Raw genomic sequence first — 27480 nt, 5'->3', positions numbered from 1 at the left:
AGAATGGCTGGGTGTATCATACAACTCACTTGCTCACTTTGAATAACCACCCATAGTCAATCTTCCTCTTCTACTCTCATCTGTTGCAACACGAAGTGCGCGTTGGTCCACAGTGTACATCACAGTGTGGCGTTCTAGTGTTTATAACAGGTAATCGTACTGTCCACAGGACAGCTCTTTACAGGCCTCGGCACAGGTCTTCACTCTATTTTACAACCCTCTACTCTATACAGCTGTCAACAATACCGTCCACCTAAGTCAACCGTAGTACATTCTCACAATCTACAGTAACACTGCCAGGTATAATTTCCAGCTGTATACAAGAGAAATGTCCATTGTTCACCGTACTGCTTTTCTCTACCTCAATACAGTCCTGTTCTATCCACAATAGAGCTGTTCCTAGTTACCAGATTACAGGAGACATTATTAGGAGTATTACGTACCACTGTTCTAAAGAACGGCTGCACATACTACTTGATACAGATGCACTGTTTCAATACACAAAAATACTCCGAGCCCACAGTGAAGGCCTCAGCTTTTCTCAGTGCTGTGCACCACTGTACACAGTGCATGCCGGCACTCTCCACAATGAGTGCACCACTATTGACAGTAGAGGATGGAACTGGCTGTCATCTGTTATGCACATCTGCCAAGAATGCAGTGTTCCGTTGCCCTGCAATAAAGATCTCTACCTCACACCACAACTCAGCTTTCTTCTTTGGGGAGCAACAGTAGTCCATACAATACTTCGCCATGGACAGGCCGCTACTTCTGCAGTCTCTGTAATTGTATTGTCCTCTTGCTTGAACTATTATTGTCCTCCCTCACATTTCTGCCTATAATACTTTTAGTCTTCATGGGCGCATCCACTCTTTTATGGGGCCTTTCCATGTTAAACAAGGCATTACACTCCACTATTGTTTCACTGTGATCCCTCCATTTTAAAAGAACATTTCCCCTTTTGACTTGAACATTAAATATTTGGTTTAAATGTTTAATCAGCAAATGTGAACCAAGAAACGCATTGAATACCAAAGCTATGGTTCCAAATCAACTTTACATTTGTTATATGTCAACTGGATCAAGGTCTTACACATCTTACACATCCATATTTTTAAGTTTTTTTAGTGTTTACTACAGTTGTGCTGATGAACAGTTGCTATCTCATTGTTTTCTCGCCATGTCTTACAGGCACCAACTCTTACAATGATGCTGTGGCCTACATTAAGACACAGTATGAGAGCAAGAACAAATCGCCCAACAAGGATATCTATTCTCATACTACCTGTGCCACCGACACGAACAACATCCAGTTTGTGTTTGATGCTGTGACAGACGTCATCATTGCCAACAACCTCCGTGGATGTGGACTCTACTAACAATTCCCTCTTCCCTAACACGCCCAGAATTACTTCTCTTCAGATTGATGGGTTAATCTGTTTCTTGTTTTGTTAGAAAATTTGAATCCCGCAAAAGAAGTACATTCCACTAAGGAGTCAAGAAGAGAGAGGTCGTTCAACGCTAAAGTCTACATCCCGCTCATTTAAATTTCCTCATCATCCCCTTCACGGATCATCTTCTCTTCATTCTGTCCGAGTGGCATTGTTTGTGGATGATGCATCCAGCTGGCTCCAAAATAAACATGGAGACCACCCAAGAAGATTCTGGAGAGGAACATTTACCCTGAGATGCATTTTGTCACATCAAGGCACAGTCATCTCCCTAGAACGCCCATTTCTAGCGCCTGAGAGGAAGGATGAGTAAATCCTTGGTTACTAGCAGGCCACTGAAGACTTCTTATTTCACACAATCACCAGTTTGAAATAAATCCAATGATATTGTGTTTGCCAGTGGAAAATATGGAACAGGTTGATTATTGGATAACCGACCAGCCATTTTTCTAAAGCTCCCTATTTAAATTTCCAGTACTATTTATTTTTATGAAAATCTTGATCTACTTGCTGTGGTGTTTGATGTATTTTGTCCTGTTCTGTTAGTCATTGTGTCCCTGTCTGATTTGCTATGAAAGCAGATGTGTCCAGATTTGCATAATTTTCCCCCTCTCTTTCCTTGTTTGGGGCACTATTGTTGTATTGTTGTTTGAGCCAGTACTGTTGCTCGGGACACCTGTTTGGCTTCTCATTGCTGTCGATGCCCCTTGTTTTGCAGGTCTGTAGCATCGTCTCATTGACCAGCAAACACAGGAACTGTTTATTTCATATTTCTCAATTGCTCACATCTGGCAATACAGCTCATAGATTTAAGCTCTATTTTATTGTCAGGGAGCGGAAGAGAACTGTGCTTTTAAAATAATTATCTTTGTAGACGCAGTGGTTCAGACTATCAGTGTTATTGTAATTTGTGCTTGAAACTTGCATTTCTAGCTATGGTCAAAGGGAGTATAGGCCATCCTGTCAGCGTTTTGGTCTTTATTGTCTCTTTTCGATACACAGACAATTCAGTCCTGTTTCCTTTCCGATGTTAGTCTTTCCCTCCATATGTGTTATCACTTCCCAATCACTCTCCAAAATCCACATCCCTGCACACAAAAGTTACCTTTCGTCCAGCCAGCCTCCTCTATCTAGACTTTCAGCAGTTGTCGGATGAATGTCCTAAATTGTGGAGATGGCAAAAAGAATGCCACAAGCCTAGATCCAGTAAAAGACACCTGAGACAGCGTGAATAGTGCTTGACTTTAGCAGTATCTCGAACATCACGTTGGAAAATAGCCTAATAGTTTCATGGCTCTGTCATTTTGAACAGTATGTAACCCTACTTTCACCACATATTTTCCTCTACTGATATTGAAAGATGCTCGCTAAATTAAACTGCTTTGGCTCTTCTACTTGCTCCCTCCTTTGCCGCAGTTTATGTGAAATTAGCTGTCTAAGCACTCATGCGCATTGCTCCATCCAACAAAAATAGTAATTTTCTCTTGAAGGAGCCCAAGTCTTTATCAAAGGGCAATAAAGGGCCTCCATAATAACAAGTGCCACACCCGGGAAGGTTGGAATCCGAAATAACACAGTCTCAGAGGTGCATCACAAAGTAGTAATACTAATCTAGGTAGGGAACTGGCACCTTCTTGACCAGATCTATAGACCATGCAGATTACATTTATGTATTAAACACCCACTGTAGATTTGTTTGAATCAACCCATACAGCACATATCTACTATTGACGCCAAAATCAGCAAAAACATAAAAATATATCCAAATGTCTATTCTTTTTGCTTTGCTCCATGTGTTTCGACAGGTGAATTTAGGTCAGAATGCTACCTATTATGTCATCCACTGATTGTCTCAGTTTTTTAAGTCTGGCTTTCAAAAAAGGTTGACTGTGAAATGATTAGAAGCCGGATCTCCTGCCAACCTCCCCGTAAAATATGCATTTTATCATCCGAACAGTTCAAACCCAAAGTATATATTTATATGAATCTGGTTTTAAATTGTATTATATGGCATTGGATTTGGACACCATCTCTGATGAGTTTTGCAGTTCAAGTCCAAACATTGTTGTTTTTTTTAATTTCAAAGATAGTTTCCTAGTTGTTCATTACATGCATTTGCTGACAGACAATCAGAGTTGCCCATCAGCATTATGGTGAGCTGTAACATTTCCCATAAAGATATGGTTCCACAGTTATGCATCCTAAGGCATTTTGATGGCCATTCTGTATCATGTGGCATGACCTAAGGCAGTACTATGGTTGGGGAAAAAAAAATTAAAAACAGATTCTCAAAATATTGATTTGAAAATGCAAATTGAGTACATTTTTCAATAGATTTCTGCATGAAGTAATTGTTCTGTTTATGAAAATGGTGCCTAAAGAAAACGATACACACTTCAGGCTATGCCATGTACTCCCAGCTCTTGGCTGTACACTTAGGGTATTGCAAGTACAAAACTGATGTTGAGCATTCCTAAGTCCTTAGAGCCAACCAGGATGTATCAGCAGATCTGTGTACATCTGATGTGTGCAGTGGAGGTGGAGAGGTCGAAAAATAACAGTTACAACTATGGACAGATCAAGAAAGCACAGGAGTACGGCGACCATCTTGAAGTCGAGCCAATTAGTTACTGTAGCATAACATCAAAAAACAGAAAAGGCTAAACGTATTGAGCGTTACCACTTATGATACCTTTATTTGTTAATTATACTACTTCTATTTTAGCTATTTTAGCAATCAACATTATCGTAAAAAGCAATACAAACCTTTAGAAATAGTTCTGTTAGGGTTGTATCAGATTCAGTTTGTTCTGAAATAGACATATGTCTAATACCTGTATTTAGAAGTAGAGTAGTATATTTTGGAAATTGGTGCTACCTTCTGTCCCTTTAGGGCATGATCTGCACAGACCACACAGCATGGTCTCTTGATCTGCCTTTAAGAAAACCGATCTCTTTTGACTTGTGCACTCCCTCCCATTGGAAAGCCCACTGAGTCCATTTTCCTTCCAAGATTTCCAGTTAAATGCAACCCTATCTTTTATAGTTAATAGCGATCAATCCAGCTTACTACTCTCTTGCAAGGCCTAGAAGATGTCTGTTGAGTTCTGTCAGATCATCAGTATCCAATGCTGTCGAAAGCAGTTTATAAACCTTCTCCACACTCTCCCTGTCCATGATAGTATTATCGAACTGCTTTAAACAGGTTAAACTGGGTTAGGAGTTCAGCATGTGTTGCAGACATTAGAGGGTATGAGAGCATTGCAGTTCCTTGAGATGCCCTACACCTTTTAAGTTTCATCTCGAGAGCGGAAAGAAGTGGTTGGGAAGTTAGATTGAGATCTAGGGGTGATCATTCTACGTTTCTGCAAGATCCAGCAGTCTCCTTCTTCTAAATCTTGGTGACAAGTGCATTTCCTCGCGGAAAGACCCCAGCTAAAACAATCCTTGCTCTAAAGCAGGTATGTCTGAAGCAAGTTGGATCTGGTTTCCCAGACCAGCGATAGTAGTGGCCATGTTAGACACCAAAGATATGAATGAATCGAGGCAAGTTCCAGCCCTAGACAGTCAACTCTTTTGTAAGTGCCTACTGGCTGCATCTCTGTTTGAGTTATCCCTTCGTATAAATTTGGGGGAAAAGTGGGCAGATTTCAGTGTTTTACACTTTTTGAACACTTTAAAAAGCTGGATTTGAAGAGTTCGGAAGAGACAGAATGAATAAACGTGTAGAAGTGCCAACAGTGTCTTGTCTGTTAAACAACAGAAGACGTAGACGGTGCTAAGCCCTGTATTTTGTGGCTCAGCTGCGTTTGGCAGAAAGCACGGTACCAGCAGGCAGCCAGCCAAGAAGCACCTTCATAGCCAGATCGAGCTTTATTTTTTACAATGATATATGCTGTCGCCTTGCCACGTTCAGCAGGGAAAATCGTTTTTTCAAACCTTAGGTGACCTCCATTGAATATCTAGCCCGAGCGAGTGCTGTGAAGTCTCAGTAAATGTATTGGGAGGTTAGACACATTACTTATGACAGTTGTGAAAAAGTTATTTTTTCTTGGTGTAGCACATTCAAAAGCAGCCATAAAGCCAGTTCAAAGCGGCAGCCATGAATTGGACATGGCATATATGACTGTATTGAAGCATGCAGGGTGTTGTACCAACAATAGTTTTAACTACAGTGCACCTGTTGTAACAGCAAGCAGTATTTCACACACAGCAACCCCAGCCTTCAGAGGACACCGCCTTTCGTACATAAGGATGTACCTCCATTTCTACGCCTGATCGTTTCTTTAGCTTGCCAGAATATGTGCCAAATATAGAAAAAGTCATCTTTGTCGCTGTCGAAAGTCACTTGACCCGAACCAGGTTTGTGAGGTCAAAAGTATTATGCAGAATGCGGCCTCGTGCCAGCTAACTTTCCATCACGCAAACTTTTAAAAATCTTCCTTCTAGAGATGCTATGTGTATCTGTGACTTAAAATTTAAGGGGGCGTGTGGGTATACATGGCTGTATCCACTTATGTGCACAAAAGCAACATTTTAGCAGGGTAGGCCGCCTTTTGTGCTGTGCTCTAGTATTATAATGGCCTCCACGCTGAACTCTTAGGAGTAACCTTTAGGGTCAGTGTGTCAAGAAACATGTAGATGTTGGTGCAGTACTATTGACCCACTGACGTAGCTGACACGTGGTCCCTCGAAGATGAACCGATATGGTGGGTTGGCTTCCATTTTCAGCTTTAATCCTAAGTGGGACGTCCACCGTGCTCTGTTCATGTGTCAGAACTTACTCGTGAACTGTTTTCCAGAAACTACCATTGCTCGCTCCAGAGTTACCTACCTATCCAAAGCTACCTTCGTGCTGTAGAGCATACGACCCCTCTGTAAAGCAGAATACTGAATTGAGAGAGAAAGGCGCGCACGATTTACTTTTGAAGGCAAAGGCATGTGGTATACTGCCATGCTTCTTTCTTTGCCCCATCCTAACAAATGCTTCAAGGTGCTGGCCTAGCTCAAACAATCCTGATGTCCTCATAACAAGGCTGCTTCTCGAATGTCTCGGCCACGCTCGGCTTAGACTTGCTGCACTGGCGCCCTCTGGCGGTGGACAGTGGATGTGGGAGGTTACAGGGAGGGTTGCAACATAATTGAAGGTGCAGTAACTTATGTGGCTCAGTTCCGAGCTGTCTTAGTCCTGAGATAGCAGGGCATTGCCAATAGGCTGCTTTTTAAGTTAACACTTAAGTCAGAACGCTCACTGAATAACCTGGTAAGTGTCGCTTTACTGCTTTAATTTTCTTAACGTGTTGAGCATAAAAAAACTTGGTTCTTGAATATTGGATGTTCTTATCACCCATATCAATGGTACTCGTTTTATCAATTACATAAAGATAAAAGTCTGAGTCTGCCCTTCCAGGATTTGAACCTACTACTTGTAGGTTATAAACACTCCTGCGGCTTACAGTTCTATCTTACCAGCAGAACTAATTCGATGCATATACGTTCACGACTTTTTATGGCAAGCACATGCACCCCAATTTAATCAGTCCGAAGTGTTGTGATCAACCTGACAGCAGCCCTTACATGTAGTGTTTCATGAGCGGTAATTATCCATACATGTGCCTTCTACTGTCAGTATTTGTATGACTTACACCGGTCTTCACTCTCTTAATTTCTGTCTACCATATACTTGAGATGTGGAAATAAATGTGCTAGTGAACTGTATTTCAGTGTATCTATTTTCTAACTGTATTTCTAGGTGTAATACAAAAACAGCTGACTGAATTAGACCTAAAATTGGAGTCCATTGTTCCATAGTTTGAAAAATAAGTATAACTCGCACTTTGGAACGATTTTTTTTTTTAACTGTGTCTGCGAAATGTTTGATTTGAGTACTGGGCTGGCAACTACTGATGTGATTTCTAACACAAGTCTTCTTGTTTCTCATATTGCTCTCTCGTGCTCTACCTGGACGTGCATCTGTAACTTCACTAGGTAGATCGGCAGCCGTGGAAAGGAGGCCATCTTATTGCACGCTTGTTTATGTTAGTAAAGAGGCACCTGTGCAGGTGTTCTAAAAGAGACACTTTTGCTGACGAGTATTATATTTAATAACCAAATCTCACCACCTTACTCACTAAACCACCAAAAACGTCTCATGATGACGTTCTAAAGGCACAAAAGAGCCTCTTCGTTCATCCATTTTTTGTTAGAAGGCCCCATGGTACGCCCACAGGTGTATGCATTTAGCATATTATCTTCTCTGCTCCTCCTTCCTACATGCATGACCATGTCCCCCACCCCACCCACCCGTTTCTAGGTTGTATCCAAGATCTGCAACAATTCGACCTTACAGGCTTTCTCCAGAAAGCACAACTGAAGCCTCGTTTGTTCTCCACGGATCCAGTAAATTGAGAGAATTGGGGCTAGTCAGTAGAGAAGGATTTATTTACAGGACCTTTATGTGATATTTCGAGTCACCACATCTTGAGTTTTTACCAGTCCACAATACGAATGTGCCTTTGTATTTATTGGATGAAGGAAAAATAATTCTTAGTACTGAATAGCCAAATATTCTCTGATGACTTCAGCAGACCTCAGTCCTTCACCCTGGAGATTATCAGTCTACAAAAATCTCTTGTGAGGTTGCGCCCTCAGTTGCCAACATCTCTGTGACCACAACACATCTTTGACCACCCCATTCTCCATTGTTCACATGCTACGTTATTCTTTGTTGACCTTCACTTGACTTGACATATCCAGCACATTTTCCCATATTCAAAAGGCCTTCATTCATGAACCAACCCAGCAAAAGTGTTCTTCATTAACCAGGCATGTGTGGAAACTCCAGTTTTACCAAATTAGTGTAGAGGGTTTCATAGCTACACACGTGGTCACCGATGGAGTAACTTCATTTCGAAAATGGAAGGCAATCACGAACCATCTTTCATGTCATGTCTGTTTGCCTGTTGTCAACTGTTGGCTGGACAGGTTGTCCTACATCTGTCTGGAGGAAGGAGTGGTAAAAGTGTCTACCAGAAACCCATTGCCATTGTTCCACCAGTGTTTAACAGGGTGTTGAGGAAACAACAAACAGAAAAATAGATTTTTATGTTGCTTACACTCTTTGATGCTAACTGCTTGGCACCGATGCACAGACTTCACATGCCTTCTACACTTTTATCAAATGCAAGCCTACTACAACATTGCAATATTGCCAGTGGATCCTGGGACCCTATGCAAATTAGTTAGCTGACATGATTCTATTTCAGACCTGCATTTTTACCCTTCATATTCTCGTGCTGCATATTGGATTCGTAGCATGTGTTACAATCCTAATGCACATTCTGCATTTGATTGAACCGAAGAACTGCCTTGCAATATTTTCTTTACATTTTTGCAATATTGCCTTTAACCTTGTGCAACAGTCTTAAGTTGAAAGTACACTTGGAAGTATGTTTGCATTGAAGAGGCGTATCCCTAACATGCTCAATAATTCACTTTCTTTTTTAGGCAGATGCACCAGAATATAAACAGTATTTCTAGCAATGTGGACACTTTCTTAATCTGTAGCTGGGCATGTGGAATGTCACCACACATGTTGGATGTGTGTAGACTGGCCATTAATTTTGCTGGGTGTCTGAAGAATAGCCGGGATTGTGTAGATGGGGAGGCTGTTAGTACCTAGTGGCCGGCTTGTAGAGCCTAGTCGTATCTATATCTGTCGATGGAGGTGTGTGTGGTTGGTCATACATGTTGCTTGGCACAAAAAGGCTGGCCATATGTGTGCTAAGCGTAGGGAGGCTGGCAGTAATTGTTGCTAGGCATATGCAGACTGTGGTTACCTGTTGCTGGACATGTGGAGGTTGGTGTTTCAGGCTGGTGGGTATGTGGAGGATTTCCTCTGCATACATGTATTCTACACATACTGAGACTGGCTATACATGTCACTGGCTGTGACGGTTCTTCTGTCATTACCTGCTCTTGGGCTTGAGGCAGCTGTACGTTTTTTTGTACGTGTCGATTGTGTGGCTAAACCGATTAAAAGGGCAAGTGATAATAGACAAAATACAGTCCTCCCTGTAAAGTTATCTTCAAATCTTATCAATTGTGACCAGTGTGATTTGCTGATGTACTTTCAAATACATAAATTTTCTTTGGAAAAATAAATCCGTGTTTAAATTCAATCATTTGTGTGTCAGTATCACCGGCCTAAGGTTTATTAGAATGCACTAATTGGCACCTGTTGCCCCACAAGATCGTTTTGGAGAACTCTAACCTCTCTGTAAAGTGGTATTCTTTCTTTTTACCAAAGTTACTTGCCTGGGGTGTTCAGAAATGAACGCCATTTTTCTCCACATATTTCGCCACCTAGTTCTCCACATATTTATTGAGAAGGGGATCCACCTAGTAGCTATCTCAGGTGGCCTATTTTTTTTCTTTTTTTAACCAGTGTTACTAACTTGTATTTTAAACGCACCGATTGACTGAAATAAGTGGCATTTTATTCTTTACATGTTTCTCCAGTGTTACTAGCCCAAAGCACTCCCATAAATCTTGTAAATTGATATGCAGCTAACATCTAAGGACAGATTAAGAATTTGTTTTTTGTTGGGCACCCTCTGTCATTGAATCTCAGAGCTTGTTGGGGTCGACAGTGACCACTACTGAGTATGTGCCTCAAAAATCCACTTGGCACCAAAGAAATCGTTTTAAGTACCACTGAATAAGAATGTCTTGAGCCGGGAGGAGTTACTGCTGCTATCTTGATGGACGCACCAGAGCTGCTTCCTTTTTACTGTAAGACCTCTGCTTTCTTAGTGGCATGTATGTGCAGCCAGTCATTCAAGCTGTAAAGCCCTGTAGCAGCTTTCCTGCTGAGGCCAGTTCTCAGACATCGGATCACAGTACTCTTGGGAAATGATTGAGACACTGCCAAGAGCAAAGGAAATATTCAGCTGAGCCTCAGCGTTTTGAGTTTCTTGCCCCTTTTTAGTCATCGTTGCATGAGACGTGAGCCTGTAAAACTAGTTAGGGCCAGTTATCCAGCATTGTCTCATCAGGAGTATACTAGGTTTAGCGTTCACACACCCATGGTCTCCTTGCTTTCTACCTACCAAGGGGCTCAGGGAGATTGATCGTTTTGGGTGTTTCCCAGTGGGTGTTTGCTCTGTTTTCACAGGTTCTCTGCCCCGTTTGTCCACCATCTCACAGTGTCTGTCTGAATTATGTCTCTGGGCAAGAACTTTGGCCCTTGACTGCGTAGCCTCTGTTCTAGGGAGGTGCCGGGATTGCCAAAGTGTAGATCTTAGTTGCTTTCATGATCTCTGTGAAGATTATGCCCTCCGTTGTTTTGCAAGCACTGTTGTGATGCCGGATGTGGAATCCACTGTTGCTCATGAAATATCACACACTGGTAATGTTATGAGTATAAATAAGGCCCACGTAAAATCTTATTAAAATTGCTTATTTTAAGTTACCCTGATCTTGTGAACTGTTTCCCATTTTGGGGTTGCAGTATTTGCAACAGAAAGTGTCTTGCAGGGACATCGCCTGCAGCCAGGCGGCATTTGTTGTTCAAACTTCTATGCTACCTGTGTTTTGCTCAATATGATAGTAAGGCATGCCCTTGTGTTAGATACCTGCCAAGTACATTTGGAGTGGTATGTCTAAGTTTTGGTAAATTCCACGCAATAAATTACCTGGAAGTTGGCTCATCCCTTGTTTAAATGTAAACATTGATACTGTGGTCTTTTGCGTTAACTCCCTCAGAAAGATCCCTTTCCCCAAACACCCTATTTTACAGGATTGTTAGCCTTCATGTGCATGTGTGAGGGAGAGAGGAAAGTGAGTGTGTGTGTTGTGTGTGTTTGCACGTGTACACATATGCTTTTTCTCTGGCTGTGTTCTTAGGCTGGCTATACAGTTTCATAATTTGTTATGGTTTATCACCCTAATGTCACTATGAATGCCTGGATTCAAAAAGGTCTTTTAATTGCATACAGTGCATTTGTGATTTCTCATTCAAAGGCGCTGCATAGCAACCTATTACCTATCTGGGCAAAGGCTACCACGATAATGTTCTGCACTGTGGTGCGGTGTGCAAGAAAACATTCTCGCATAATATAACAATTATCTAATTAAGCTTAAACGGCCTTCAGGGAGTTGAATCAGGAGAAGTTATTCCCTGGAGCACGAGTCCCAAAATGGAAATGTTTGTCCTTTAGGAACATTGTATTCTGGTGGGTATATGGCTTCTCTGCTAAGTCCTCCTCGTGTTAACATTTGTTATTCTTGTAGGTCTTATAAATTGCGCGCGGAAGGAAACTGGGACATTGTTGAATTAAGATGGCAACAGTTTGATGGAGAGGAAATGATAATTAGAAAGTGATATACGCTGCCCTGCTCAGGAGTAAACATGTTGTTTATATGCAACCCCCCCCTTGCTTGCCGTGCGATGGTTGTCCTTTGTGGCTTCTGCTGCTTGTCATCTGTCCTCCTGTGATAGGCAATTGTTTCGTTTGACGCGTCTACTAGTAATGGGACTCCACGTGGGATATGTTTCCCTGAAGGAAAGCACTGCCTGAGCTTTCACATTCATCACCGGGCTTAATACATAAAGGTATAATGCACAGCAGCTTGTCATTCCCAACCGTGAAGTATTCTACAAATACGGTTCCGTAGAAATTTTTGTGGGCGTAATTGTATGATAAAAAGGGAGATGAGTCACAGAAAAGCACTTTTTTGATTAGTCAGTTCATTGTTTTTTTCCCCGAATCAAGCAATAAAATTGCCTTTATGAATTGTCTAGTTTGATTGAAGGATTGTGTCGTATCACCAGCTTCAATTATCCAATCTCTTGCCGTGGTTTGTGCTGGCTGCACACTCTATCCGTTTTATTGGCTGAATTGCTGAGCAGTAGTATGATTTCATGTTTTCCTAGAATGCATGCCTATTTGCACTAAAGGGCTTTATCATTGTAATGACGCCTTAGCTACACATAGAAAAACATTGGTTACGTCCTGTTGCGCCGGCCCCAACCTATGTCAAAACGTTATGGTTTTGTGGTCAAGTGTGTTTTAGCACCTTTAAGAAGTAGACTAGCATCTAAGTAGTTCCATAAACGCAGTCTCTTGTAACAAGAAATCAGAGTATGTGAAAGTTAGCATCCTTTTGTGATGTGATTGGTTGTAGGTTGCAAAGTTCCACACAGAAGTAGCCCAAGTTACATGAAAGCTGCCTGAGAGGGGCTTAAGGCTACTCCTTTTATTTGGTGCATGTTCTTGTACCTTCTGGGTTGGCTGCCCGCATTTTAGCTTTTTTAATGGTTGTTTTTAATGGGTTTGGTAAAACATTATTGTTGGTGGAGCCACAGGCTCTTGCCAATACAAAAAAAATGGTCAAAAAACAAAACTATTTTTTGGTCTAAAAAAACACACCCAGACATAGTAGCACCTGGCGCAGAAGGAAACTACTGTGTCTGGATTTGTCCCTTGTGAGCGAGCAAAATTGCAGTTTGTCAGTTAGCTGACCCATTGCCCCATGCTGTAGTGAGCGAAAGAAAGGATATATATATATATATTTGATGGCATGTGTAGCTGCAGATACACATGCTATGCATATTCTGCCATCTAGTGTTGGGCTCAGAGTGTTACAAGTTGTTTTTCTTCGAAGAAGTGTTTTCGAGTCACGGGATCGAGTGACTCCTCCTCTTCGGCTCCATTGCGCATGGGCATCGACTCCGTGTTAGATTGTTTTCTTTCCGCCATCGGGTTCGGACGTGTTTCTTTTCGCTCCGATAGTTTGAATCGGAAAAGTTCTAAAACTCGCTAATTCTTTTCGGTATTGTTTCAATCGCGTACCATCTTCCATCGACACTTCAGTACTGTCGGGTCAAACATCTTTACTCGCCCTTCGGGGCACCGGTGCCTAACTCGGGCCTAGTCGGGCCGACCGCGTGGAAGCCTCATGGACCGGACCCCATTCCGCTTTTGTCCTTGGTGCCACGCAATATATATATATATATATATATATATATATATATCCCCAGCCCACCCAGTGGCATTCTGCACTTCCATAGGAAAAGCATTGTTTGGTTTGCTAACAACCTTGGCACTGCTTTTACGAAACATTCCAGAAAAATAGTTCATCCACCTCAGCTCCTTCTTGGAAAGTTTGGGAGTGATCCATCAATCATGTGCCGATCAAAATGACAGTCCCCCCAAAAAACCATGCATTTCCATTTTCCATACAAGTTTTTGAAAAGGGCATCAGTGAAAACTGCGCGCTAGTTAAAGTTACTTTTCTGCTGAAGTTACTGGAGCTGACTATATCTGGTGAATGTCATTGTTTTTTGTTTAAAACAGTAGGTTATAACTGACATTTTCAGCTAACTATAAAGTCACTTTAACTTTTGTTTTTTTTCTGTGAATTTTTAAGGCTTCTTAAAAATATAAAGTAAGATAATTAAAATTAGGATATAATTATTATTCCCAACTAAATTATTACTTTAACCTTTGCCTTTTTCCAATTTAAATATACATACATTTGTGTAAAAATATTTGTGTGTATGTATGTATATATACATATATGTGTGTGCGTGTGTGTGTCATAGAATTTTATAACCAGGTTTATGAACTGCAGCCAACATAGCCACTTCAACTAAATTACAATCTTGTGTCTGCTAATAAGTTTTCAAGCTCATTCTCTGCTTTTGGTTAAGTGGTTCATGAGCCCATTTGTTAGTAAATCTCTTTATATTTTCAAGATACATCTTAAAACCAAAACCAGTAGCCAGGTTTACAGCAAATTGAAAAACGCTTTGTCTTCATGGTAAATGTATTTGTAAAATGTCCAGCAGTTTTTGGGTATCGCTTTACCTTACTTTCCTGTTGGAATTTGAATGAGAAATTAGTTTTTGTCCCTATTTACTAATTAGTGCGGGGTCATTTACATTACTGGGAAATATTTGTGTTTATTTATTAATTTGTTTGATTTATTATTGTGCAAACACCATTGCTTTTAAAAGTCATATTAGATGGGAATGTAATTTAATGGGACTTGTACACTATCTTCCATAATTGGTATGAATGGCATTAAACCCATGAACTTTTTTATCCAATGAAATTAGTGGCTTAGTCTGTTCCGTTTGTCAGCAGCTCATTGGTTTTTAAGTAGGACCACGCTTTAGAAGTTTCCCACCGTCATTTTTTCCATGAAATATTAACTAATCATGAACGTTTTAGGCACATTCAGTATCACATTGAAAAGCCCTTCTCGTTTACATAGACAGTATTCTTGTCAGATGACATTAAACATCGTCTGTTAAGGCATAACAAAAATGAATGCGTTTTGTGTTCCTGCGACTACAGATAATTTTTGACCCACTAGTAAGGAAATTTTATGTGGAAAAAGTAGATTTTTTCCTTCTAATATTACTTAAACATCCAATGTAATACATTCATCACGTTTCTATTGCTATTTGCATATCACACTGTCTTCGGTCTCATCTCTTGGTTTATTACTACAGTATGAAGATTACATTCCATGTTCTTACCATAGGAAAGCCTAACATACTTTATAGGTTAAGGAGCAAATCACTGCCTGCAGCCTCACAGATTCAAGGATGGAATCGCTTTGTAGAGGACTTCAAGTGGACCTGCACTGAGCGAGCCTGCCAATGAGATCCTTCTCACTGCACTTATTCAAACCCTGTGCTCAAATTCTGGTAAACTCCTTTGTTTATAATTTGTGCAAGGCATTAGCATAAATGATATGTTCATCCTTAGAGATGAATATACTATTTATTACCATTGTTCTAGGGGATTAGAGCCATCCTGATCCATTTGTGGTCCGCCTTTTGTGAGTCACGGTCCCCCTACACTAAACAATGATAATAAATGATTTCCTTTTGGTTCATCAGTTTATATTGCAGAGTCTACAATAGTGACTCTCTAGCTAAAACCACATAACTCTACCACAGCAATACCATTTTTTAACCTTTAATAATTTTTGCTTTCTGTAACAAACGAAACTGCACAGAACGTTCCTGAAGTTTGTTTCATCGACAGTTTCGCGACCTGAAGAGTTTTGTGCATATATGTCAAGGGGGTAAAATGTATTTTGTGTAGCCGGCACCTGCAGGCCATATGTGGAGGCCCAACCACACCCAACCGGCCTTGGTGAGTCTGTGCACCCAGGTGAATGTTTGACAATGTTCAGCATTCCGTCCATCACTTGTTGTTTTTGTATTTGTCACCTAGGTGATAACACTCCCAATGCAGGCGCCATTGGCTGTGCACAGTGATCTCCGGGCTCAGGGCCTACATCCAGGCAGGCCCTACACTTTAGCTTGGCTCTGTGTTCAACTACTGTGTCCTACAGCTGAAGACTATGGAGTTAGGCTTAAGTTCATACTGGGGCTCACACACGCCATCACACAATATCCTTGTTTATACATTGCTGTTATGAATATTATTAGTGATGACATCACCGATGTCACTTGAGGTGTCATCAGTGATTTAACTTGAGATCTCAGGAGTCATGTCGTGTGAAGTCATGAGCAGCACACAGTACAGCGTGTCATCATTTGTGCAGCTTACCATGACTGGAACGTCCGTGGTTTTCAGGTTGCGCATTGCAACTATTACATCACTATAATTGTATTTGTTATTGGAATTTTAATTTCATGTGAACAAAGGTAATTATAACTTGCATTTAACAACGTGTTTTTTAATTTCCTCTCTTTTCTCTTCTCCATGACACTGGAAATACCATGACACATTCAGCATATTTATTCAATGCTTTTTTTTTTTTCATTCAAATTGATTGTGCACGTTTCCAGTTTGAAACAGTGCCTAAATGCGCTTTTCAAAAGTACAGTAGATTCGTGAATGTAATTATTGATGTAAAACGGCCCTCGTTTCATTGTAAAGTCACCAAAAAGCGTCACAGGTTGTGCAAAAGAATTAAACTTCCCGTGTTCTACTCAACATTAGCCATTTATTCTAAAGTCATTCGTTACAATTTCAAAAACGAAATCCATTTGTATCAGCCCTCGTATTGCTCTATCTGCTTTACTTAGGGCGGGTCTATGGTAGCGAATTTTCATGTACAGTTCTTTTGCACTTGACACTGAAAGGGCACTTTTTGAATCATTACGAATTTTAACCCCATTTAAGAGATATGCACACAGTCTTACTAATAACATCTACGCACGCCTCGTATTAATCCTTTAAAATGTTTGCACATTGGCAAAAGATGAGTAGCGCTACAGTGGGGCTCAACAGTTTGCATTTCTCATTCAAGCCCCCACAGGGAGGGCTGGTCTTTTGTAACGATGCCAAGGAGCACTTGCGTAAGTCCTGGAGAAGGGGAAAGGAAACTAAAATATAAGGCCTGGGTGACCGGGTGTAAGGCTTGCCTTGTGTCCATGTCCTGCACCCCGAGCCTCTTGGCCATGCACTAATGTCATGTCAGGCTCTGGAGGCAAGGCAACTTAGCTGAGGGTGCGGCTAAAGCCCTCCACTTTGGCTGAACCCATAAACCCTGTAATCTTGGCCAAAGGCATTATCCTGCATAGGTTAGGGGCTGGGGATCTGGATACAGCAGCCATTTGCTATGCATAGATCCTGCTAAAAGCCATGCCAAGAAGGCCTTCTGGGAAGGGAAACACGCAGGACATGACCAGTTGGTATTTGGGTAGGGGTCTCGGGCACAGGACCTGTTATAAGGCCCTATTGTCTCAGGTGATGGCCACTTTTAGTGTCCAGACAGCGATTTATGGGCTATACTAGGTACTGGTGTTGCACAACTGGCACTGTGGCCAGGGAAACTGGCACGTTCAAAAGAGTTGTGAAAGTATATCATTCATTACCAAATACACATTTTATCTGAATAAATGTAATGGACTTTATGGTCGTCTACTATGTTAGATAACCAACACTATTAAACATACATAGTATCTTTAAAATATTTAGTTGAAAGTTCATTTTTGTCATGATCAAAATTCAAAATGCACTGACATTATTTAGTTTTTATTAGACATAACACAGATATGCCTCCTCAGGGCACTGCCTATGGCTTCTCAGATGACATTATCAATTACATCACAAGCAGCATCACATTTTACTTCACCATGGTCATTAATTAGATGCTGCAAATCACTGCACTTATTCCAAGTATGTTGAATGGTAAACAGTGGCATAACGAAACTTAAGGGGGTCCCTGCAAGGTGCGGGGGGGGGGGCATCCCCTCTGGACTCAGTCAGGGGCCTGCCACCCATGCACAGTGTTCTGTGCTGAGGGCCCCCCCGGAGCTCGGGGGCCCCGCACCGCAGGGGCTGCAGAGGCCTTTGTTACGCCACTGCTGGCAAAGCCTTTCCTTTCCTTTGCATGATCTCAACAGGAATGTCTAGATAATGACAGCGCAACTGATGCTCAGAAGTGCATTTAATGTCTCTAAGGACATTGATAAATTGTGAACGCAACGACAACAGTCTTTCTCCTATAAATATATCTTCCAAGACAATTAAATGATGTAGGGAAACTGAAGCCCTATATGAATTATGTTTTTGTGAAACTAAATCAGCTTGTAATATAATGTGATCTCATGTTACAGATGATAATGTCTTCCATAGTACATGGTTGAAGTATAGCTCTTCATGACTGGGGAATTTGAGCTTTTGGGGACTTTGTATTGCACATTTAATGTCCTGTAAACTGAATGTTTAAGCTTGCTTGGTTTAGTGGCTGGGTTTTGTAGCCTTTCATAACACGAATTGATAAGCTGTATACCATGAAAAACCGTCACACACAGAGAGAGCATTCTTAATAGTAAAGTAGACATGTTTCCAAAGTCAACTGTAAAATGACATTATCCTCAAAGTTTTAGAATTTTACTGTTTAAGGATGATTTCGGTTTAGAGTTTGACAATAAGCAACTCAAGCCAACATTTGTTTTTCTAGACATTAATTAACTAATGTAACATAACTTTGCGTTTCGTCTTGGCCTGTATTTGATTGTATTTTGACAAATTTTCCTAGGAGCTCTGGAGAAGCGACAAGATAATAAATAAGTGGGAAGGCACATGCTGGCTTGAGTTGCTCATTGTCAAACTCTGTACAGAAATAATCATTAAACAACAAAATACTAACACATCATGTCCATTTACTGTTGACTTTGGAAACCTGTCTACTTTATTTTTAAATAAGTAACGTAGCTGGTCCATTAAGGTTCCCTTTCAAAATTTTTTGGGATAACAAACACATTTTACTGGGTGTAACAGAGTTCAGTGAAAGAAACATGAAGGTCCGTCTTCAGGCAGTTCTCATCTTTCCTGCTCATTATCCACCTAGTTATTCTTAACATCCTCGCAGTTAGAAAGCCTCCAGCAGCCAAGTTCTAGGCCAGCACCATGGGGACGTAGAAGTCCTTTTCATCTTCTTGTGTGAGAAAGGAGAAAGAAGGGAGACGAGGTGCACCCGGAGATAGTACTCCAGTTCTTAACCTGGGGTCTGTGGACCCCAGAGTTCTGTGACTGTTTAGAAAATTACCGGATTAATAATATCTATATATACATAAAAGCACAGCTGAAAGTTGTAAACTGATCTGTAGATGTGAAGGAAGTTGAAACTAGGGGCTACATTTTAAATTGGCATCCATAGTTTGATTCATAGAAGCAGTTCAAGGACACCAAACACAATCTCGTATGGAAGATTGGTAGCCTCAGCTGATGCTCTGGCGGGTGCCAACAAAAACAGTGCATGCATTAGAATCGCAAAAAAACAAGCCAGTATGCTACAGTCTAGCATAGTTGTTTTCATCATTTGGAAATAAAACAAGAGTTGGCAAGCTCAAACTTTCCTATTAAAATTAACAATTCGATTATCGTTTTTTATGGTGAATTAAATGTTTCATAATTTGTGTATTTATTTGATGTAAACTAGTTTCTGTATTTTTTGGGATAAAATAGCTATTGCTTAGGCTGGGTCCAGCGCTCCCAGGAGTTTTTCAATGGGAAGTCAAAATACTAAGAACGAATGCTTTAGCCACTGGGGAAATAGGAGGAAGGGCAAAGTCCAGAAGCAGACAGTCCTATTCTTGAATGGCAGACACAAGGCAATATTCAGTAACCGGTTTGAGGCAGATTACATAACCTGGTAATTGTATATTGAAGGCTTTCTGTACCCATTTTTTGCTTCAGCGAAGCTGAAAGGTGATCACTGGGATTGGCTAGCAAAGGCCCCAGTCATTAGGATCTATGCTAGATGTAGCTAACTGTACCACTGAGCTGGTGCTTGGCCACACATAAAATTCTGAGCATGTACTTTGTCTGATCTGTTCTAATTAACTGACAGCATTAAACATATTGCGCACCTGTAATGCGTTAACTATAGCTTTGAGGTCATAGCTTCAATGCACAATTGATTTTCGCTTTCTTTCAAATATGAATGAGAAAAATGGGAACGGCACTTGCCTGTAGGATGCTGCAATAATGTAGGAATAATTTCAAAGCTGGACTTGTCTCCTGGTATCAATTTTGTTCCTTATATCTCACTCAATGAGATGTTAGTTACTTCCAGTAGCTAAAGCAATATACCCCAGAGTTTCAAAGGAACATGGAAATAGATGAGGTATGTAGCTGTTGGCCTTTACGTGTTTCAGGTAACTCAGCACCTATGACATACTCCATTGAATTGTACTCCTATTGATTGTGGACGAGAAGGTTGAAGGAGTGGGCACATATGATAAGTGCGCCGATTGACAATCATGAGGAATAGGATGAGTAGGGCCAGGCACAGCTCCTCCGCTAGGGTGGAAGAGCGTTGTCTCCCACCCCGTCCCCCACCAGCAGCAGCTGCAAACCTTTTAATACAAGACAATAATAAACTACGTTTGTAGTAAAAGGGACGGGGCCATGGGCTGTGACCAGCACTAAGGGGGAGTGCTCAGTGCGCATGTATGTTTCGCCAGCTGTCTCGGGCTGGCCAAACACACATGCGCACTGTGCTCTCTCCTGTCCTGCACTGTTGCCGGGGTAAAGAGAGCAGGCACAGACTCCCAGTCTGCCTGGCAGCGCTCCCAGCCAATCCTAATGCCGCTCTGAGCAGTGTCAAGATGGGACGCAGGGCAGGCTGAGAGCCTGTGCTAGCAGCCTGCAGCAGAGGAGCGGCGCGGTGGAGGCAGCAGCGGTGGCGACAATGCGAGTACGTTTTTTTTTTCCTTCTAATTAAACCACCCCTTCCCCATGCCAACCCACCTCTACAAAGCACCACGACCCGCTCCTTAGTAGGGCGTGCGATACTGGGCACTAGGACTCGATGGATTGTTGAGCTACCGAAGTGTGGGGGTGACCTTCCCCCCCCACCCACTATTGCTAAAATAACAATAAGTAAATACTCTCCAAATAGTGAATAAAATAATGTCCTGATGGGAGTGGTGAACTATGATTATGAAAGTGATCAGGAAGGCAAGAGATGCCACACCTCATGTGTGGAAGATCTGTATACTGATTATTTGTGTACATGTTGATAACACAGCAAATGACTTGTGGATTATTACTTTGGTGTATATGAGCACTGCAATGCTTAAGTCATTATTTTGTTAGATGATTGAAAAAATAATAAAGATGTTAAGAAAATGGTACCCATATTAAGAGGTTTTAAGATTGAGAGATTATGTATTTATATCTTTTAAGGATTGAGTAAGTTGTGATCTTTATGTGGTTCCAAAAACCATCACACAATCACTCTTGGATCACAAGGGTTGTGATATTTAGGATCACATTAAAAACTAACACAGTTGTCCAACGAAGTTATTTTTCAGTAGTGGATGTTTGTATCCATGCTTACCTGTGCATAGTACTGTGATGCTTCTAAGTTCAGATTTTGCTGGCATTGTTTCCAATCCTGCCGTTTTTAAAATAAAAATTTGAATGTTGGTCTTATTACCTCGAGTTGCTAAGCACGATTGATAATGTTTAGAATTAAGCGTGTGTGTGTTACTACTGCTGTGTCGCCGTAAAAGCCCCCAATCCCTTCAAAGTTACAATTGCAGCTTTCTTTTGTTCTAAACACTTGGGAGATGCACATTTTCACAGGTAATATTTGATAATCTTTTTTAGCTCTGATACGTTTGTTTACACCTTGAGCAATCATTGAAGATTGTAGTGCTCCTGGATATAATGGTCTATGTGGTCTACCTGGACCACCCAGAAACCAGCTCCACCACTTGTAGCCTAACTTAACCCAGAATGTAGGAGCACAACCAGTGTTTACTTCGTAGAAGTTTAAATGTCTCTCTTCTAGTTTGCTACCTATGCCTCTGGTATTTGAAAGGTGTGAACAGCCTGTCACGCCTGCCGGTGACCGGGTGAGAAGGTCAGTGGCTGAAAGTACGCTCAAGGACCAGACAGCAGAAGGGGGCGGCGATGCCAGTTGAAGGAGGGTGGGTGCAGCACTGGAGAGTGGGTGGAAAAGGTTTAGGAAGTAGAAGAGATAGAAAGGCGGGTCGAAGGTCAAAGGGTAGAGAATACAGAGGTACACTTATGAGTGGGGAAGTAGATGGATGGAGGGATGTGAAAGGACGTTAAGGGCGTCCAGGAAGAATGGAAATGGGGAGCGGTATGACTTCAGGAGGTGACTTGGTGGGTGAGCAGGTTTTGCCCAGAGAGGGAATGGGAAGGGTGGATAATTGAATAGAGGAGTTTGATATTGAAAGGGATTGGACAAGGAGCAGGCAGGTATAGGACTTGGTAGAGGGAGAGAGAAGCTAGTGATTGGGCGAAAGAGAAGGGAGACGAGTGATTGAACCGATCAAGCAACAGCAGGCACTTGTGCAGGATGGCGTGATGGGAAGCCGATTGCAAAATTACACATATAAGAGGCAGTACGAACATGTGAGTTGGGTGTTCTGCAGAGGGGTAGTATGAAGGTCTCACCTGTGTTGGAGGGGGAGGAGGGTTAATTGAGTAAAATGTGTGAAAATGCAATTAACAAGGGCCAATTTGAAGACAGTACTAACAAACTAGTTTAAGACTTAAAGATGTTAACAAATGGATTAAACACTTTATGCAAGTTGCTTAAGACGCAAGTATAGTAGATGGTTCTGCCTTTTTGGAACAGTGTGCACCGGTTCAATGGATTTGGTGAGTGACTCTGCTCCTGGTGTATAATACAGTCTATAGCAGCAGTTCAGTTTAACCAGTGGGGCTGTATTTGGCCACAACCTATAAAAGCATTCCTTTTCCGATGGAAGACTCTGCTGGCACAATGTGCACTTTGAAGTTTGTTATAGCCTCCTTCTGGTGCTTTCCTATATAAAATGCTATTAGTAATACAATCAGCAACATCATTGCAGGTTGCACCGCAGTGAGTCCAGTGGCTGTAGCCTGTTACTTACTGATGTCTGTCTATTCCTTATTAGAGCCAGGGAGTGGTTGGTTTTACGTATGCTCTAATATTCCTTGAGCGTTCTAACGGTTTTCAATCGTGTGTGATTGAGAGTGGTTTGTAAAGCCCATTGCTGCAGATAGGATCTGCTCTGGGCACACTCTGATCTTTAAGTCTCTTAAATGTCTACTTGTTGGCATCTTAGCGGGAAACAGCAGAGTAGGTGTTCAATAGTCGCATGGCTTGTACATGTCATTTCTAAGGATTTGCAGCCAGTTCTGGTGTGAGTGGAGTGTGTTGTTTCTTGGATCTTGGTACTTCACTTAGCTGCAGAGAAGACTTTGAGCCTTTTCCAAGTATGTACTTATGCGCAAGAGTGAAGGCTCTAAAGGTCATTTGAGAGTGAGGCAGCTAGTAGAGATTCTGAGGGTGGTGAGAAATAGTTGATCCCTGCTTTGAGCCTTTTGGAAGGATGGGACTTTGGAAGCTCTATACAGATAGAATTACCCTAGTCTATGCAGGAGTTTATATGGACTTCAGCTACCACTTCCCGTCTGCATGAATGGTAGGAATTGAAGATGATAATGGCAGAAGCGGAGTGCTGCTCCCATCTATTCCTAGGCTGTCTCCTAGGCTGTCGCTTTGGGGTCAAGGATTCCTCTCAGACTCTTGGCGCGTGTTCCCAGCCATTGATCAAAGAATTGTGGTGGTGCGAGTGGACTCTGGAGGGTTGACATTGAGGTTCACAATTTGCATTTTGAGCCACTATGGGGGTCATTCCGACCCCGGCGGGCGCTGCCAAAAGACCAGCGGTCCTTCTGACTTTCCCGCTGGGCCGGCGGGCGACCGCCAGAAGGCCGCCTGCCGGCCCAGCGGGAAAACCCATTCAACAATGAAGCCGGCTCCGAATGGAGCCGGCGGAGTTGAAGGGGTGCGACGGGTGCAGTGGCACCCGTCGCGATTTTCAGTGTCTGCTTTGCAGACACTGAAAATCATTATGGGGCCCCCAGGGGCCCCCCGACACCCGTTCCCGCCATCCTGTTCCTGGCGGTATTTACCGGCAGGACCAGGATGGCGGGAAGGGGGTCGGAATCCCCATGGCGGTGCTGCAAGCAGCGCCGCCATGGCGGATTCCTTGGGCCAGGGGTAAACCGGCGGGAAACCGCCGGTTGCCCTTTTCTGACCGCGGCTTTACCGCCGCTGTCAGAATGGCCCAGGAAGCACCGCCAGCCTGTTGGCGGTGCTTCCGCGGTCCCCGGCCCTGGCGGTCCGGAATGACCCCCTATGTGTTGAATTTAGAGTGCTGTTTTTGTGTGATTCTTTGGTTAAAGTTTCGCACTCCGATGCCAGGTTGCTTCAACCCCACCAAGTGCACACCAGCAACTAGGAAGGAGCTCATTTATTAGGAAGGTTGTATTTCATTTCAGCTGAGTATGAAGTGCCCATTTTCTTGCTTTTTTAGAATCTGTGACCCTGAAATTGATTTTTATTTTTAGCATGACCTCCACCTTCAAGTTATGAGTGCTCCTTTTTTGGGGTGCAAAGTTCTCCACATTATTCGTACTTTGTAAACACACTGGCTTGGCGTCCCCACTGCAGCTGCAAAGTGTTTCGATTGTCTCATTTACCCTGTCGTGTCACGCATGCAGTGGAAGTCATCCGTCCTTGGACGTCTGGCTTCCATGTTGTATAAATTGGCCTTGGCAATAAAATTGAAATCGTGCAATAGCACACTATTTCAACAGCATTATCCCCTGCCAGGCCTGCACGTTCCAGCGAGAAGCATTTAGCCATTTCTTCATTGGGATGCAGAACGGCCTGTTTTTCAAAGTAACCTTGTATTTGCAGCAAGCACTTTACTTAATGAACCAAGATTGACGCTTACATAAATGATCGCTGAGGTAGGCGTAAGCCTTCCAATTTGGTTTATGTTCAGTGGTAATATTTTTCCCTGACCTGTACGGTACCTTTTTTCCTACCAGCACCTTATCTGCATACTCAATTGATGGGTTTCATACATCTTACTAGAAGCTTTTTGCCCTTCTGTGTTCCATGAGTTGCTCTCCAACTTGAGCAGTTTATCCACCTCCATCTGTGAGAACATGCTAGCGTGGGTGTGCACCCTGGGCCAAGCAATGTTTTCTCCCGTAGTATTGAGTTATTAATATCCACCAGCACTTATTCATGTACTCGATATTAAAAAATCAGTGGTTTGGTACAATTTTTTTTAAGGCCTGGAGTGCTCAACAATATCGGCTATCAATCTCTTGTCAAGGTAAGTAGATGTGGAATTAGGAACAATAATTCCGCACTTCTATATCTATACTGGATGTGGAATTAGTACCAGTAAGTCTGTACTTTTAGTTCTATCTATACTTACCTTGACAATATATTGGTACTCAATGTCCTGGACTCGAAATAAGTGTAGGTCGATGTTATTGATCCCAAAGCTTTGACACTCGGCCCCATACACAGTCGTGGTGCATGCCTTGTGGTGGTCTGTCAATTTAATTATTCAGGTAAAATAGTTGTGGTGAGTCACGAACTCGAGGTTTCAGCCTTAAAGCACATATTTAAGTGAAAGTTGCTGGACCTGTAAAGAAACTCAGGTGACTAGGGTCAGACATACGCTCTCTTTCATGCTTAATAAACCAAATGAGCTGATTAACAGTATGGCATTAAAACACATTACACTCCTATTTGATGTTTAAGTCTGCATGCACAGAGGTATTAAGTGACCCACCTACTTTCAGAACTGCTTGCTAAGGTAGTTTTAAGACATCCAGGCTCTTGACTTCCTTCTCTGCTGGACGATACATGATTTACATAGAATATAAATGTCCTCAGTGATGGACTCGGGCTGAAAAGGCCAACAACTTTGCAGGCCTAATAATATATTTTCATTACGGTACCTCTATATATGGATTTAATGGTAATTTAAATTGGATGTGGTGCCTGAGATTGGTCGAACCAGAGCACCTTGTCAATATGATCAGTGCAAAATTTAGGATCTGTCTCATTGTTTTTAGTGGATTTTAATAAGGTCTGGCAGTTTTTTTTTTTTTGCATTAGGTTTACAGTATGCTTTTAGAACACTGAAAATGTTCTGCCTGCTTCAAATGCTGAGAAAAAACTGTTTGTCTCATTTCCATGTTTTGACATTTTCTCTGATGATGTGTTTATTTGAAACGCACATTATCACCTGCAAAGCTATGTTGGCAATGGCAGATGTGTGTGCCTAGTTAATGTGTGTGTGTATGAGAGTCCTGTGGAATAGATCTGTCTGGATGGTTGATGGACGGAGAAGTGACTGTACAGATAGGTGAGGTCTAAGTTGTGTAATGCCATGAATGTGTGTGAGTGGCGTCTTTATTTGGAGCCAGTGGAGCTCCCTGCGGTGTGGTGAAATGTGAGTTCTGGATGGGAGGTTGAGGATGACTCTGGCTGCTGAGTTCTGAATCTGATGGTTTGTAGTGTTCTAGTCAGTTGATTTCTGATCCCAGTTTAGAGGGTTTCCCTGTAGTTCAACTTGCTGGGAACTAGGGCGTGACTGCCATTATTTTCTGGGGTTGCTTGGCAGCCATTTGAGGATCTTTCTCAGCATCTTTAGGGTGTTGAAGCAGGATGCAGTGAAGGCATTGACTACTGCAGTCATTTCTAGTTTTCTGTCGATGATGATTCTGAGATTCTTCCTGTGGGTGATGGGTGTGGATCCGAGTTTGGCTGGCCACAAGTTGGAGTCCCATGGCAAGGTGTTATTGCTGAAGATCACTACTTCTGTCTTGTCGGTGTTGAGCTGGAGACAGTCTTTTTTTCATCCAGTTAGTGGCATCAATCATGCAGGCAGTGAACTTGTTTCTTATGTTGGGGGTCGTGTTTAAGAGGGAGCATATGGATCATGTGTTGTCTGCGTAGCAGAGGATGTTTGTCATGTGCGCGGAAGATGTATGCATTAAAGAGGTATTAAGTGACTCACCTCCTTACAGAGCTGCTTGCTCAGGTGGCGTAGTATTTTACTAACTTGGAAACTCAGGAATGGGCAAAGGTAAATGTAGCAAGTTGGCAGAGACATGCAGAAGAAACAAATATATGTGGGAAAAGATGGTTGCATATGTAGCTAAGGGCAGAAATTAAGTAGCTGGTGAATGTGAGGTGGATAAAGAAATAAGTAGTTGTGACATACAAGCATGTGGTTTAGAAACAGGACAAAATACAGTTTTGTAGGCATGTAGAATTTGGGATAGGGAAGGCAGTTGGAAATATGGTTAAATTGTTGAGAGAAAGAAGAGAAGGATGTAAATATTTGTGAATGTGTACGCAAAAGAGACAGAATAGACTGAGGAAGGTAGCAATAGAAGCTGGTGGATTAGCGAGCATAGAAAAAAAGCAGGCATATAAAGAATACTCGGAAAAGAGAAGGTAAGTTACCCTATCAGAGATGTATTTGCAGCTATTATACAGATAATGGGAAAAACTAAATCTAACATGATAAGGATATCACATGAAGAAGCTGCTTTTTTATAGGAGGGTGTGATTGATAGTCCCTAAAAAACATAAATAAGATTGTTGTCATCTTGCCTGTTGGATTATTTCCAAAGTTTCATTGGGACATTGTACTTAATATTGAAGATATTTACATAATTTC

The 27480-nt window shown here is 41.9% G+C and overlaps 1 protein-coding gene across 2 annotated transcripts in view; it reads left to right on the top strand.

The window, feature by feature from the left end:
- GNAO1 (G protein subunit alpha o1) overlaps positions 1-27480 on the top strand; it is a 552951-nt gene that overhangs the window by 463391 nt on the left and 62080 nt on the right. Inside the window, exon 8 of one of the 2 annotated variants that reach the window (XM_069215852.1) lies at positions 1192-7169. The exons of the other annotated variant lie outside the window; for it this stretch is intronic. Within the exon in view, the coding sequence (XP_069071953.1) occupies positions 1192-1379 (188 nt within the window). The 3' untranslated portion in view covers positions 1380-7169. Of the gene's footprint in view, positions 1-1191; positions 7170-27480 lie in introns of those variants that run through there. 2 annotated transcript variants of the gene reach the window in all.

This window comes from Pleurodeles waltl, chromosome 12, assembly GCF_031143425.1.
Source record: "Pleurodeles waltl isolate 20211129_DDA chromosome 12, aPleWal1.hap1.20221129, whole genome shotgun sequence".
In the NCBI taxonomy this organism is placed as follows: Eukaryota; Metazoa; Chordata; class Amphibia; order Caudata; family Salamandridae; genus Pleurodeles; species Pleurodeles waltl.
The sequence above is the reverse complement of the archived record's forward strand: the minus strand, read 5'-3'. Positions and strand labels throughout refer to the sequence as shown.